The 16,605-nt window shown below is 33.1% G+C and overlaps 1 protein-coding gene across 2 annotated transcripts in view; it reads right to left on the bottom strand.

Annotated features, from left to right (window-relative positions):
- LOC114933472 (uncharacterized) overlaps positions 1-16,605 on the bottom strand; it is a 49,323-nt gene that overhangs the window by 992 nt on the left and 31,726 nt on the right. For both annotated transcript variants that reach the window (XM_029306083.2, XM_029306082.2), the window contains exons 2-4: positions 15,287-15,985; positions 2,487-2,850; positions 464-831 (exon numbers count right to left, since the gene is read on the bottom strand). In XM_029306083.2, coding sequence (XP_029161916.1) covers positions 464-831; positions 2,487-2,850; positions 15,287-15,509 — 955 coding nt within the window. In that variant the 5' untranslated portion in view covers positions 15,510-15,985. The remainder of the gene's footprint in view (positions 1-463; positions 832-2,486; positions 2,851-15,286; positions 15,986-16,605) is intronic.

The raw sequence follows: 16,605 nt of genomic DNA on the forward strand, positions 1-16,605 counted from the left end.
GATAAACAAGTTTGAAAAAGAAATGACGTCATGACAAAAATATGTATAATAAGAAGCTTGTTGTTAAGCAAAAAAAGAGATTCAATGTTCCGTAAAATGTTATTCAACAAAGTGCTCAAAAATAAATATAACATTAGTAAACAGTAATTAGTCATATATTTTTTAACTCATTACTGTTAAGTAAAAAAATAAATATTTTTTTTCACTATTTATATTAAAATCGCGCAAGGTTACAGTAAATTAAAATTTTTCGATTATCTTAATTAGATATTGCACAAAATATAAAAACGCATAATTTCACAAGTTTATTTATATCGATAACTGCTTTTGTGTGATATTTCATATAATTGTCAAATATAATTAAAAAAAAAGAGACACGTGGAAAAGTAATTATCATTTGCTTTGCGCAATTCTATAAAGCCCAGTACGTTCGACCGTAACAAATTCTGCGAACAATACTAACTTCGTGCGAGGTGTTCCTCTGCGCCGATGGCTCTTTCCTCGCTTGTCGCCGTGCTGGCGGTTTCGCATCCGCTGGAGATGCTACCGTTCTCGTCAGAGGATTCGCGATTGAGAGCGTCCAACAGCCTGGCTATCCTCCAGCTATCCTGATCCTCCCAGCTGCGCGCTACCGTCTCCAAGGAATGCAGTTCTTCCAACAGCCTCTGCTGTTCCATTTCTTCGGCTACCGTATCCTCTTCGATTGCCGACAGCTTTGGTGCGCTCTTCGACCTTTCCATGGGCGGTCGATAGTTCTGGCCGCCGGTGCTCAGAAGAAGCTTCCGACGCGGCAACGACGGATTATCGTACAATGCGCTTGCCAGAGACAACCTGAAACAATTCATATGTAAGTATATCATAATCTGGCTCATCAATATAAGACGTTGTCGTAATTCTCTCTCGTCAGCAAAATCAGCAGTTATAAAATTTCGTAACAAACAATTAATCTTCTCAGCAAAATTTTCTTGAAATGTAAATAGAAACATATTTTATTATTCTATATATTTCTTTCTCGTAATTTTATTAGCCATACGTTATTCTCTGCTGATTTACTGTATATATCTGATGAAAAATATATTATAAATCTCCGCAGGGAAAGGAGGGAGCAAGAGGAGGCATTTACCCTCCTCCTGGAATCAGTAAAAAATTAAACATTTGTTCTTCTTGTGGATAAACACTGGAATTTATTTGCAATTTTATTTAATATAAAAATATTAAAGTAACAAAATAATAAAAAATTGAATTTAAAAAATTAAGAACGAATAATAAAAAACAAAAAATTTTAATCATCTTTCCCTGGAAAAAATCCTGCGCCTTTATAAATTTCCAACTTTTATAAAAGCTATATATTAATTAAGATCATAAAAATTGTTATATATTTCTTCGTCAAAATACAATATTTGTTAATTATTACTTTCTTCGATAAAAAAATTAAAAAAAAAGAAAAAAATTTTTGAATGACAGTATTAAAGGAAGTAGCGACCTAGAATCGTATTAGTGCAATTCCAGCAAGAGTACAAATGTTTGACCTATGACTTGGAAACACTGACCCGAATGTACATCGACCGGTGATCACTTCTCGTCCTGGATCGTGACTCGATTACGCGCACATAACGATCTACAATCGTGACCGGAATCGTGATTGTATACGGTAGATGCATCATAAATGCGTAATTGCACGTACTTCTTAAGAGCAAAGATAGAAAATTTCTCTCTTCAATTAAGCGGTGGAACTTAATTCGTATGGTCGGCGTAACGACGACCCAACAACAAATGTGGTATGAAAAAATGCGAGGAATGCGCGCCATTGCCCGACATTAAAATGAGTCTAACGGAAACTCGAATAATTTTGTTTGAGAAATTATGTCGCGCAATTGATTGGGATCTGTTCAGTTTTAATTACAAGCAAAAGATATGTATATACGTATATTCGTTATATTAGATTAAAATATATATAGAATTTTCTTTCAAGTTTTTATTTGTCGAGCAACTATTTAAGTATTATTATTTAATTTTACGCGATTCTCAAATAATTGATCGACAAATAAAAAGTTGAAAGAAAATTTTATACATTTTTTTTCTAATGTAACGAATAAACAAAAGTGCATGAATATGCTTTGTAATGTATATCTTATTAAGTCCCCTCTAATGCAGTTCTAATTCCCGGTAAATACTGAACAAAACCATCACAAAATATCGCTGTAGCATTTGCTAATTCTCGCTAATTGCTCGTTAAACTTTAGATAATACCCGTTAATTTCCGCTAATACCACGTTCTTATATGGTAAACTCTTACCACTTATGTTTATCTCTATATCATTTCCGAGAGAAATAAATATGATTTTGATATTAATATTCTCGATTCGTGAAATCTTTGTGAACAACTAACACTGTCACTAATTCAATATTGAAATAACAAAGATTTGTTTCTCGACAGAAATAATTAGCCCCCAGCAGCACGCGATGCTGTCACACTTTGATCTTACCTGGCATTTTGCCTGGAGACTTTATCTCGGCGAAATTCTAAGAGCGCCTGCTGTAATCTGGCATTGAGAACAGAGGCGAGTCTCCTTGCGGTGGATTCCTTGCTGCACAGAGCGGCATGGCACCTCAATTCGGGCCTCAACCTGCGACCTTCGTGCCTGTACACCCAGACAAAGAGTCGCGGGTGCGAAACCGGGGCCGTGCAATAAGTCACACGATGAGCCCAGTATTCGGTGAGACCGTGATCCTTTGTGGTCGCAGTCAGACCACCGTTGGTTATCGTCAGCCTCATAGAGACATCGGGCCTGCTACTTGTCATGTAGTTCCGCCATAAGGTCGACACAGGCTTCTCGACGCAGCCTTCACCTGCGGAAGCATCGAGGAACTTGGTGAGAATTCTTATGCTAGAACTTTATATTAATTAACAATAATGAAATCGCCAGTGATGAGTAAAACCATACAAATTTATTGTATACAAAAAATCTTTTCGAGTTTTTCACGCAGAGAGATTTTTCTCTTCAAATTTATCCTGAAAATCATGGTAATCGTGGGACAATATTGAAAGAATTTTATGAGTTTCTCTGATTAATATTTTGATCACAATAAAACAATATTAATATTTCAAATATTTTTTAGAGTATTACACAGAGAGAATCTTCTCTTACAATTAGAATTTACCCTGAAAATCATAGTAATCGTGGGACAATATGGAAGAATTTTATGAGCTTCTGATTAATATTTTTATCACAATAAAAGATATTATTATCTGCCACAATAAGATATAAAATATAATTAACAGTAAAATTTACTATGTATGTATTAATACTTTTATTGTGGTAAATATTAATCGGAGAAACTCTTATAAAATTCTTCCAATTCATGTAGTCCCACGAGCATGATTTGCAGAATAAATTCGAGGAGGAAATTGCCTCTGTGCAATACCTCGTGAAATTGTAAAGCAAAATTCATTCATGGTATTCCGTTAAAAATATAATTAAGCTATTTTCTCAAGATGAGAAAGAAAGAGAGGGCTTTCTTTGAAATAATTGAATATCACTAGTTACTGTAAAAAGTAAAATTGAAATTACAACTGTCGGTTCAGTGAAAATGTATGTCACTTTAGGACAGATTACCTAGGTGTGTACGCGCATACCTATGTGCAGCTATGTATTACGACATTCTTCCCATAATTGAGCATACGGATGAGATGGAGTTCCGCGTTTCATGCACTCCGCGATATATTCCGACTTTCGATACAGATCGATTCGCCGCTACGCCGATTTGGATCGCGTTACCAATTTAGATATACAGGAAACGTAAGTACAGTTACTTAGTTAGTAGAGTTCGAAAGCGAGCCAAGGCAAAATAGAGAGGGAGGGATAAAGAAAGAGAGAAAGAGAGAAAAATAGGGAGAAAGGTGCAAAAAAAGAAAAGAAAAAGAAGAGAGATGACGAGATAAATGTGCAATGCTGAAATCTCTTACGAAGAAAAAAAAGATCCTTCGGGCAAATCTAAAAGCAGTTCGTGCACAAGAAAAAAGCGACAGCATAACGCCGCGTATACTCGTTTATCGATGTTAATGTAAACGATCTAGTATTTATACTCTAATTAACACGGTGATAAATTAAGATCTAGTTCAGGTCGACAAACATGTGATTTTGAAACAGATTTTTTCTTCACCGCGTTCACGGAAAAAATTTCGTCTGCGTCGATTTTTTCGGACAATTTACGTACGTGTATAAAAAAAAAATTTATAATTGTAAATATATATGAGCTGAATGAATAAGTGAATTCTGTTAATTGCGAATGCTACGAATCTCATCTCTTATTTGTTTGTACGTCAAAGACCGATAATCGTAGCATGATTGCCGACAAAGCGGCGACTTGCTGGAGCGACAAAAAATTCGCTGGTATTTTATGCGACGTCTTAGATCAGTCATTATGCAAATAGCGCGTTACACGCGTAATCCTTCAACGTCACCGGCTGTTCCCTTTAATTTATATTTAGAACACTTGATAACGACAGCTTGACGGCTTGATAATGATTTTGAACAAAAACACACGATAGAAAAGGTGTACGAGACATGTAAGAAGATTACAAGCACTATTTGTGCAATTAATTAAGAAACAGAAACACAATTTTAATTAATTAAACATGTAGCACAAATGTAAAAATATATTCCAGTCACTACTGTATCATAAATATTTCATAAATGACTTCTAACAAGTTTTATTTTAAGCTTATTCTATATATTTTAATTTAATCATCGATTATATGTTAATTGTGTATGAGTCAAAATATGATAATAAGATGATGTTATTTTGAGAGGTTTTACTTATAATTATTAAATGATTAAAAAAACACATATATCTCTGTAATATTAAAAATTTATGAATAATGTTTGCTTATCCAGTTTTAGTTATATAAAAAATGCGCTTTTTCTTATACTTATATCATTTTATTATTCTATTATATAATTATGTATAATTTTAAATTACTTAATTATATATACATATATATAATAAACAAAAAAAATCACATGCAAATTATATATAATTATATAATATTAACAATAAATAATATAATTACACCAAAGAGAGAGCGCATTTTTATATAAATAAAACTGGCTTTTAAGTAATATTGTTCATAAATTTTTAAAATCTCTAAAAACAATCATATGTAGTATATTTATAATTCAAAATAATGCTACAATTAATACAATAAGCACTCTCTATACAATGAGAAAAAAAATTAATAAATTATACTAATGCTTTGCATCGAGAATGGAATGACGTGGAATTAAAGTCATGCGTGTTTATTGAATTTCATGTGCTCTTCTAGGAAAGAGGCTCCGTAAGCAAAAGCAGATGACTAACTCTAAGACGCGCGTATTCAGTTTAACAGAGCATTTAATTGCCGAGTCTGCGTCTTCGGAGCAACGTGATAGATTGGACATTGATCGAAGAGACGATGAGAAAATTCATTATTTTTAATACTTTTAATGTTATCACTGACGTAGATTTCATTTCATGAAGTTAGCACCCCAAAAATTCATCAATGGTTTTTTCAACTTAATTCGCCACAACTATTTAAAATTAATAAGGAACTCTCTAGAATTCTTCGGGGTCTCAAAACTTGAAAAAAAAAAATTAGTTTAAAAAATAAGGTGCCAATTTCACAGAGGTTGAGGGAGAAACTTCCTCTAAAGTCATTTCATTTCATGAAGTTAGCACCCCCAAAATTCATCAATGGTTTTTTTAGCTTAATTCGCCACAACTATTTAAAATTAATAAGGAACTCTCTAGAATTCTTCGGAGTCTCAAAACTTGAAAAAAAAAAAATTAGTTTTTAAAAAATAAGGTGCCAATTTCACAGAGGTTGAGGGAGAAACTTCCTCTAAAGTCATTTCATTTCATGAAGTTAGCACCCCCAAAATTCATCAATGGTTTTTTTAGCTTAATTCGCCACAACTATTTAAAATTAATAAGGAACTCTCTAGAATTCTTCGGAGTCTCAAAACTTGAAAAAAAAAAAAAATTAGTTTTTAAAAAATAAGGTGCCAATTTCACAGAGATTGAGGGAGAGAAACTTCCTCTAGAGTCCGACTTACTTAGTTATTATATATTCCGGAAAAGATACAAGATCCGGACATGTATACAATTTCCGTCTCTATCGTTTTCACAGAAAATTTCGCAAATCATCCGTGATATACCTACGCGGATCTTCGAAGCGAATCACGCCACTTACCGAAGAAGCTAATCGCGCGAATTCGTCCCCGTTTCTCTCTCGTTCCTACGTATCTTCGAGCGCGAATACGTAAATATTAAGACGTGAGAGCGATACATAAACCCGACGCTGCTTCTCGCGTTTATTAGCGTTAAGTGATCGTGACGTGATTCCGTTTACCGAATATATCTCGGGAAAAAAAAAAAAACGATGAAGCATAGTTTCCATATATAACGTCGAGAGAAAGCACGCGTGTCTACGCGAATCCGCGAGATCTGCGCGCCGCAATCGAGCTGTGACCGAGCTCTTCTCCGGAAAAAAAGGGGGATACGAAATCCGAATGCAAATGAACCGGGGATAACAATGATGGTTCTGGATGATGCCCGGCTAATTTGCGGATAGGAAGCCTTATACGGCCTCGCTGGAACAACATTTTATTCCGAGCGTGTCCGGAGAAAGTACCGAGCAGGGATATCCGATAAAAGCGATCCCTCGTTGCAGGTGAAACGCCGCTGCAGCGTCCAAGTGCATTGGCGTGCCGCGTACGATCTTTTCGATTGTAACATTGTTTCAAAAAAATGAAAGGCTTCACGGATGAAGGAGCAAAACGAGAGAAGAGAATCCGAGAAGAAAATCGGTCTTCGTTCAAATCCATTTTGTGGACTTTTGTTTCGAAAGTAACTTGCAGCTCACTTTGCCGAGAGACTTTGATTAATATTTTCATTTAATAAACCTATTTTTTTTAATTAAAAAAATCATTGACAATAGAAAGAATTTTCTCTTAGAATCTACCCTGAAAATCATGGTAATCGCGAGACAATATTGGAAGAATTTTATAAGAGTTTCTCTGATTAATATATTTATCACAATAAAAATATTGATTCGATTAATTTTACTATGTACATTTTCTTAATATTTTTTATTGTGATAAGTATTAATCAGAGAAACTCTTATAAAATTCTTCCAATACCAGAAAAGAGAAAATTCTCTCTGTGTACAAGTTGTCGCTTTGAAATGGCTGTGCAGATCTGTTAAAACAAACCCGCGAAAATCCGTAAGTCCATGACGATCGAATGATTTTGCGAACGGAAAAGCAGGCGGTCTGGAACGACGCGGAACAGGAAGCGATGCCGCGCGAGAGAGAGCCATGCCATCGGATCGTCACTGCCAAACTATAACGTGTTAGCACGTTAGGTGTTCGGTATATTAAAGGTAATGTTGCGACCGACCGTTAATTTTTCCTCCGTTAACCGCTGCCATGCGTATCGGCTCTCGTGCATTTCGTCTGGATTTCGTGAAAATGCGCGCGCCGCGGAACGCCGAGAGAACTTTCCACGAGAAAACACAACGTTGGCATCGCATGACGAGACCGAATGTCGCGTGCAGTCAGACGATGAATAACGTTACATGGATGTAGGGTAAACGGTGCAATAATAACGGGGCCCCCCTTTTATAAACGAAGTCAATCATTCCGGAGAAACTCCGACACTCTTGAGCAAACAATTTTCATACGTCACTTCTGGGTGTAATTGATCAATAAATTATATACCTATATTTGTGCACTATGCACGTTCTTCCTACATTTCAATTTCGGTTTATCAATTTCGGTCTAGGAATCGATATTTCTCTTACATTATAATTTGGAAATTGTTTGTGCTACAAAACGTCTATTAAAATTAATACTACGTTTGCAATATTTTGTTTATTTGACAAAAAGCTTAAGAAGATATTCCTTTTACGAAGAGAAAGAAAATCTGCATTGTATGTGATTTGTTGCTCGAGTCAATAAAAATGATAAATAATACTGCATGTGTTATCTTCAAAAAATCTGTATCAATTATTTCGTAATAAAAAGAGGAAATATACTTTCAGTATAATATAATTGCAGAATATGAGTGTATAATAGATATTATAATTTTTAACACGCAATGTATTGCAAAATTTAATAATTATTACGGTATAGTTAAGTAATAACAGTGAAATAGTATTGGGTTTGCTATTATATGTATTGCTATTGTATGTGTCACCTCTCTACAAATCTTGTAATTGCATAATACGAAACGCTCTGAAAGCTTGTCCGAGAATGAAGTTTTAAGTTTAAAAACATAATAATTTAACGAGATCATAGCAAAACTTTAAAGTTTATAACTTTAGCGTGACTGCACGGCACGTTTTCCTTTCATTGATGTTTTTCTTTTCATCGTCGACATTTATCGCAAGCTTTTTACGAGCACTTCCTGACTTTTGTAATTTTCACGAAATTGCTTGTTCTTGGACATAATTTTAAATTGAAAAACACTTGCAAGAGTTATAGTTTCTGCTAACTAGCTTTGTATAATTTTTCTTTATATAAGAACTAAAACTTATCTATATAGGAAAAGATAATATTTTAGTATTTTTGCAGTTATATAAAAATATAGCGTCATATATAGTAGAGAACTATTATGTAAAATAAATCGCTACATTTCATCAAATATATAAAGACAAGAAGAAATATATAAAGAGAAAAAACGGTTATTAAATGGCACTCTTTTATAAATTAAAATATGTTCTTGGTATTTATATTTCCTCGCTTTTGTAATGTGTACTTTGCATTAATATCATTACTTTTGATTCTATCCGAGATCAAAAGTTTTTATTTTGATTCTATTGTTAATAGCAATTAATGTTTCTTTTCATCATAAATTCAAGAAAAATTGAATAAGTTCTCGTGTAATCTTTTTTTGTCAAACGAAAATAAAGTAAAATAAAAATAATGTCATACCTGACGCATAATCAATACAACTTAAGAATTGATTTTATTTAAAACTGATAATGCGTATTAAAAGATTGAAATTCAAGTGTGAAAAAATGTAGTTTTTAAATAAAGTATTCATATATAATATACATAATAAACTGGTTTTATGCATAACTATCATATTTATTGAATTTCTGTTTAAAAAACCACGAATTAATCTCTTTTCATAGATTTAACGCACCATTAAAATCCATTTAAAATTAAAAAGCAATTTTGATTTTGATTTCATTTATAGTCGAAACTTAATTTATACGATTTAAATTCAGTGCAAATTTATTTAATTGTAAGTTGATGTAACAAGTGGGTTTTATTATTACACTGTGTAATATTCTCATAGGCAACGGTAAACAGTACAAGCAAACAAAAGATTCCTCTGTGAAACTCGCTAACTAATAGCTGTTAACTTCGCAGAGATGAATAAGTAGATAATTAATGAAAAGCGAAACACGTCTTAAAATTTCTCGAATGTAATCAGTAATCACGACCGTGAGTAAAAAAACAGGATGTCGACTTTGCGCTCTACTGGTATAATTCGCGGTTTATCAGACACCTACAATTGCATAACTTGTTAGAGATGCAACATGTCTATCACTTTTCAGTATCGTGATAGAATACATATTGAACACGCAGTAGTGTAAATCACGTGATTGCAAAGAAAAAAAACGAATCGTATTTCCGCTATATCGAGAAATAAATTAAAAATGTCTTTAAAAAATTATAGAAATCAAGCGACACGACAAGTAATGTTTTCTGTGTCAAGTTTCTTGTGACATTGATCTTATAAGATTTATCATTTCAATATTAATCTTTTTGTGTGTCCTCTCAAGACTTTCACTTCCAAGGATTTTACAATGATAAATATTTTCTTTTTTTCTTTTTATGATAATCAAGAACACATGTAACTTTAGTCATGCAATGTGTTTTTATCGCGTTTTTTCTAATTTAAACATTTTAAACAATGACATAACTGATTTAGTATATAAATTCCAAAAAATTTACATTAAATAGCAATTGAAAAACAAAAACACAAACCTCATCAAAAAACCCTCTTCTTATTTTGTATTAAATTTATTTTAATTTTTTAAAATAAATTATTATTTAAACATGTAATTATTTAAAAATGGCATGACAGAAAAAAGATGTTGAAAGCAAGTTTTTTCTTGTCAATTTGACAAAGCCATAAAAGATCTTGAAAAAAATTCTACAATGTATAATGTCTATAGTTTTGTGTGTATAAAGGTCTCATGAAAAATTCAAATTTCTTACAATAAATAAGCACCCCATATGTTAAAAAGCAATTGTCTGCGTGGCTTGTGTTGTTTCCCTCTTAAAGTGCCTCTTCTTTCGGCTGTATGTCAACTAAAGATGCATGGAAGATAAAACATTGTACGTATTTTTTTTCCTTCTACAAGGTAACACGAAGGTCGACGAGAACAAGTTCGAGGCAAAACTGGAAACGCAAATTCGATGAAGGACCAGTGGCACACAGAACAAAGTTTTCTTTATATATTTTTTGTATTTCTCGGTTCGCAACCTCGACGCAATAAGACCGTTAGCCTTCCGATGCTAAATTGAAAACGTGTGTTTGTATTTATACGTGTTCGTCTGTGTCGCACAAGAACGACATTCCGGAATATTAAATAATTTTTTAAATATATATTGGTTTAAGTGTGATTTAAGTTAATTAAGGTTAAAAGCTTTTCATGCCTTCCTGAATTTTAAATCAAATCTGGATACTCTCGAAACATTATTGATCAGAGAAATATATATAATATTTTTACATTATTTGAGTAGCACATATATATTTTGGTTACCTATATATATATATATATATATATTAATAAAAACAATGATAATAATCTTCGTTATCAAAAATGACTTCAGTTTTTCATAAATCTAAAAAAAGTGACATGATTAATCTCTATTTTTTATATAATATAATATTTAATATAATAATTAATACAATCATATCTTTGGAAGAGGAATTTGTCTTTTAATAAGATTAATCCGAATTAATCTTTCTCAGATCTGCCTTGCGACATGTTGCAATAAATGTAATGTTAATAATGCAATGTTAATAATTTGATAAGAATTTCATATGATCGTGTCTAATAATAGGAGAAAAATAATTTTTGAAAATTGGAAGCGACTTTATACAATATGTATTATTAAGGAACCGAGGTATTGATTTTATGCATACATCATGTCGGTGGTTGGTGTAATAAACTGATTTTTAACTGGAAATTTCATGTTTTGTTTTTAGATCCCCTTTGCATATATCAGCTCCACGCTGATTAAATATACAAACACGACGCGTTAAACCTGCCGCGATAAAGGCTATTTATAGTCTATACTTGTGTAAGTAAAATTGTCATTATAATGCCCCGTTCTTATTTTAAGAAAGAGATTATTGAATATTTGCGTATAATTGCACAAGAGACTTTCAGGAATATTACTCTAGTGATTATAGAATCATTATATTATATACGTGAAAAAAATTATTCAATAAACAAATTCTTTAATTCTAGAATGCATACTCTTATAAGGCAGATTTAAGAAGAAAGATACATGAAAGAGCTCCATAGAAAATTGTTTGAAAATCTCTAAAAACTTTTTCTTAGCTCTTCTTATTATCGTATTTAGTATTACTGATGCTACACAGAGAGAATTTTGTTTTAGAATTCTTCCTGAAAATCATGATGATAGTCATGGGGCAATGAAAGAATTTTATAAATTTCTCTGATTAATATTTATCGCAATAAAAATATTAATATCTACAATAAGATATGAAATATGTTCAATTAATTTTATTATATACGTACATAGTAAAATTTACTATGTACCTATACATATTAATACTTTTTATTAGTATAAATATTAATCAAAGAAACTTATAAAATTCTTCCATTGTTTCACGATTACCATGATTTTAAGGGTGCGAATTCTAAAATAAAATTCTCTCCGTATATATATATATATATATTCGTGTACTTAATACAAACATTCAATCAGCTGTATGTGTGTGTGTGTGTTTGCGTACTCGTTTTACATCATATCCAATTTCTTACGCTTAACGCTAAATATGACGTCGATTCCAGTTAGAGGCATTAATAGAGGCAAGTGCCATAATGTACGACCGCTATTCGCGCGTACACATATGTACGTAAACGTTAAACACGGCATATGTCGTGAAACGGCAACATTCCGCACACCGGCTTACCTCGGGGGACAATCACGAATTAATTAATCGTCGAATAGGCGTTAGCGAATAAAGCCGTACCGTAATAATGGCGCTGTCGACGGCGATTAAAAGGCCGCGGCAAAAAGATGACGCGGAGAGAAAGTCAGGGAGCTCCGCGTATACGCCTATGTCCGGTCATTGCACTACATAATTCCTTTTTAACCTCGCGCGCAAGTGATGACCGTTCTACGGTCATGTCGACTCGGAGCTCTCGGAATTTTATCGAATTGCGCTTTCCGGTTGTTGTCGCGATCGTATTTCGCCCGCGATTGACAGGGTACGAAAGCACGTGGCGAGCCGGAAGACCGTGTCATGTCCACAACACGGAAGGAATGTGAGAGAAAAGGTCACGTGCCGCCGCCGCCTTCTCGTCTTATCATAAAAATTGCGCTTTCGGAAGTCACAACTTTCTCACTAGCGTGAACGCCTTGGCAAACTTTAAACTGGTTTTCGTTTAGCAGAAATTTGCCGGAGAAATTTATCGAAAAGAGGCATCGCGTCTTTTCTCAAATTTCCTTTAATTAATTAAATAAATATATGATTGAAATCATATAGTTTTTTTAAAAAAACGATAACTAAATTTCTAAAGCACATCTTGTCAAATCAGTTATTGCGTTTACGGATGGATAACGAAATTAGTTTTTCACGAAAATTTTAAGAGATTTGGATCGCAAAAAAATTTTGTTATATATTATTTCTTTCAATCTCTCCGAACTTCCTGTAATTACTAAAAGATTAATTACTAATACGATTTGAAAATCATATTCATGATGAATTTTGACATTCGCGGAAAACATTACGACTCTAAATTAGTCGCATCGCTCTGAAAATAAATCTTACTCTAAAATAATTTCGATCGTTCTAAAAATAAATTTTACTCTAGGGAGAAGAGATTGATGCGAGAGGGCAATTTATATAATGCAGAGACAACGAGAAGGGTAAAACTCGTGTACGATAAACGCTCGACGAATGCGGAATTAATGATGACCTTGCCGATCCACCGGCAAGAAGTATCGCGCACTTCCGGTTGATCATTCATACACCAAGACTGTGATCCAGAGAATGCGCGCACGTGTGCGTCACGTATAATATATCGTTCTTAATTGCCGCTTATCTGGAGACGTAATTATCAATGACTAATACCCTCCGAATAAGCTCAACTTGAATTTTTTTATCACTCGCTAACTCGATTAAACGCTAATAAAATTCCGAGGAGTCTCGATAATTGGCGAGATATTGACTGCCAATTTTTATAAATATGGCTCGTGATTTATATGTTTGCAAATAAACAACAATTTCCCACTATAAATTCTACTGCTAATTTAGTATAATTATTTGGATGATAAATTTAAGAAATTTATCAATATGGTTTTAATTAAATTATGGAATATTATTATGATTAATGAAAAGATTTTTTGTAGAATATAAACTTGTTATAAATCACAATAATAAACAACTATTTATAACTGCTTGAATAATAATTATTATAAATGTGCCTATTTGTATGAATATTTTAGCTAGTAGTAATATAAATTATATCCCATTTATCTCTTTTCTTTTTGCTGATTATACATGAATGCAAATTATTTATTTTAAATTTATGTATACGTTTTTTCAATTTATATCAATAAATATATTAAAATGTATTTGTGTAGGTATGTGACAACTTGAGAAAATGATTGAATGCTTTCAATCCGATTTTAATATCATTTAATTATGACTTTCTTATACATAGAGGCTGTCCAGTAATAATCGCCTCATTTATCGTGTGAAGATGAAGTGACTTTAGAAAAGTCTTTTGCTGTTTTGCGAGCTTCACAATAATGGCCAAGTATATACAAGCGCGTATATAGAGAAAAAGAGACAGCTCAATGTTACGCGGTTATTAAGCGTGCGACGAAGCGTCGGGATTAATAATCAAGTTTAATTATGTATTGCGCCTAGCGAGCGTGTAACCTGTAAAGTGGGGTGTCTCTTCTCGTCCCGCGCTTATATTTGCGCGAATTGACCGAGCTTTTTAAAATTATTTCTCATTAATTATTGCGAAGATCGCAAAACGGATTTCCTACTTGCTTTAATCAGTTCTATCTGGACACGATGACTGGACATTCTGTATATATAAGTCCCAACATAATAACCGTTCCACGTTGTGATCAATTTCTTTTCTTTATTTTTATGGATATTTTGTTTCTATAAATGTAACATCTACTTACATATATTTTTTATAGAATAGAATAATTAATAAATAGCTTAAAAGGGAGCTTCATAAGCCTTACGAAATAATGTTTAATTATTGATTTTACGTAGTGTATATATGTATCCTTCCATATAAAAAGTAAAAAATACTTTTTTAAAATAGCAAATTAAATGCCATATAATTTTGGCATCCTTTAAGTCGATCTTTCTTATTCCTAGTCAGGCAGGGTGTCCAGCAGACTCAATAAAAAAAATTCCCTGACTTTTTCAGATTTTCGAAGACCAGAATTAATTTTTTCCCAAACTTTTTAGTATTATTTTTTCCAAATATATAATTTGCATCTATATGATAAATCAATTAAATGTTAAATCATGAAATCCTTGAGACATTTTTGTCAACAATGAAAAGATTCGGAAGTTAAAAAAACAAAAATTTAAATCAATTATACAATCTGCATTATGTACGATAATCGAAATAAATATGTCACTATAAACTATTTAAATAATCACCTTTTTTATTTATATCAATTTTTTTAGTTTTGTCTCTATCAAATAGTAAAATAAAATAACACAACGAAAAGTAGCGTGCTCGAATCAAGGAAAAGTTCATATTTATTTAATAAAAAATTTCAAATTATTACGAGACAAGTGTAGAATAATGTGAAAAATCCAGATAAATAGTAACATTTCCTGACTTTACCCTGACAATTCCAGATTTCCCTGACCACTAGACACCCTGCTAGTATTCGTATATTTGATAATAAAATTATGATAAAATTATAAAATATAAATCGTGCCGATAAACGCGTAAATTGATAAAAACAAAAAGTTTCATTCTCACCTTTGGCCCATCCGGTCAGCACGTTTCCGAGATACGCGACTTTGTAGGAGGGATCGTACTCGGTTATCGACACGTTGCCTCTGTGTCGTCTCCAGAGTCGGCCCAGTCCTCTCTTCAAGGACCTCAGTGTCCTATGACCGAACTCCTTGCTGGCGCCAGCCGGTTGCATCGTCCCATCGTTCTCATCGACAGGATCCGCGACGACGTCACCCATCGTCTTCATCTTCGCGCCGCGTGTTCTCACTCGCGGAGAATTTGTCCTCGATTTTTCGCGTTCGTCTCTAATTCACGTAAAAATATTCCTCCTCGACTGAACCACCAACACTACATCGTGTCACTGCTGCCTCGCTGTATTTTATCGTCCGATATATCGATGAGGAGAATAAATCTCTTGCTTGTACGGCCGGAGCTAGATGAATGCGAGCTGTCGCGAGACTGACGACCGGTGTCAGCGATCGAGGGAGATTGCAAAACTCGGAATAAATTGTCGGCACGTTAATAAGTGACTGCCGATCACTCAGGAACTGTCTATTATTCGCCGTTTTCAAGGCTGTATTCTCTCTTCCCCTAGCGGTGCTCGCGCGTGCGCGAAAAAGTCGCGGCTTCGTTCTTTTCTAAGATCCCGCGTGTCATCTCCTTCTCTTCCGCAAGTGTCACTGCGCGTTCTTCTTGCCCGCCGGCAAGATTCACAATGTGTCTCTGAAATGAAACGAATGAAATGAAACGTTAACATAAGGCTTGTTCAAAGTCACTCGCTGACATCGTTTAACCTAATATATCGTACTATTTTTTTCAACTAGAATAGATTCAAAATGCGATCAGAAATGCGCGAAATAATTCGCGAAAGTAGGTTGAAGTTGATCGATTAGAATTTATTGGATCGCGGTCAAACTCGTATAGATCAATATGATCTTGTAGACTATGTTGAGTTTTACAATGCTGTTTACAATGCTGTTGAAAAATGTAGTGACTTATTAGTTAGAATTATTATAATAGAATCCATTAAAAAATTTCTTTTATTTTTCTAGATTTTATGATTATATGAGAACATCCAAATTGGTATGTTGTGAAAATAAATCATTTACATAAAGTAGTGTTTGATATCTAAAAGCTTCTGATGTCTACTTTTTAGCTTTATGACTTTAATAAAATTTCTTTATTTAAAATGTATCTTATAGAAATGTTGCGAGGACAAGTGTACAAATATAACAGAATTTATTTAGAAAGAATTCACAGCTGAAAAAAATATCGATAAGATAAACTATATATAATAAATGCAAAAATTTTGCAAAACGTAATAAATTAAAAAAAAATTGCAT

The sequence above is a fragment of the Nylanderia fulva genome, unplaced genomic scaffold, assembly GCF_048542155.1.
Source record: "Nylanderia fulva isolate GAGA-0341 unplaced genomic scaffold, ASM4854215v1 Scaffold3, whole genome shotgun sequence".
Classification (NCBI taxonomy): domain Eukaryota; kingdom Metazoa; phylum Arthropoda; class Insecta; order Hymenoptera; family Formicidae; genus Nylanderia; species Nylanderia fulva.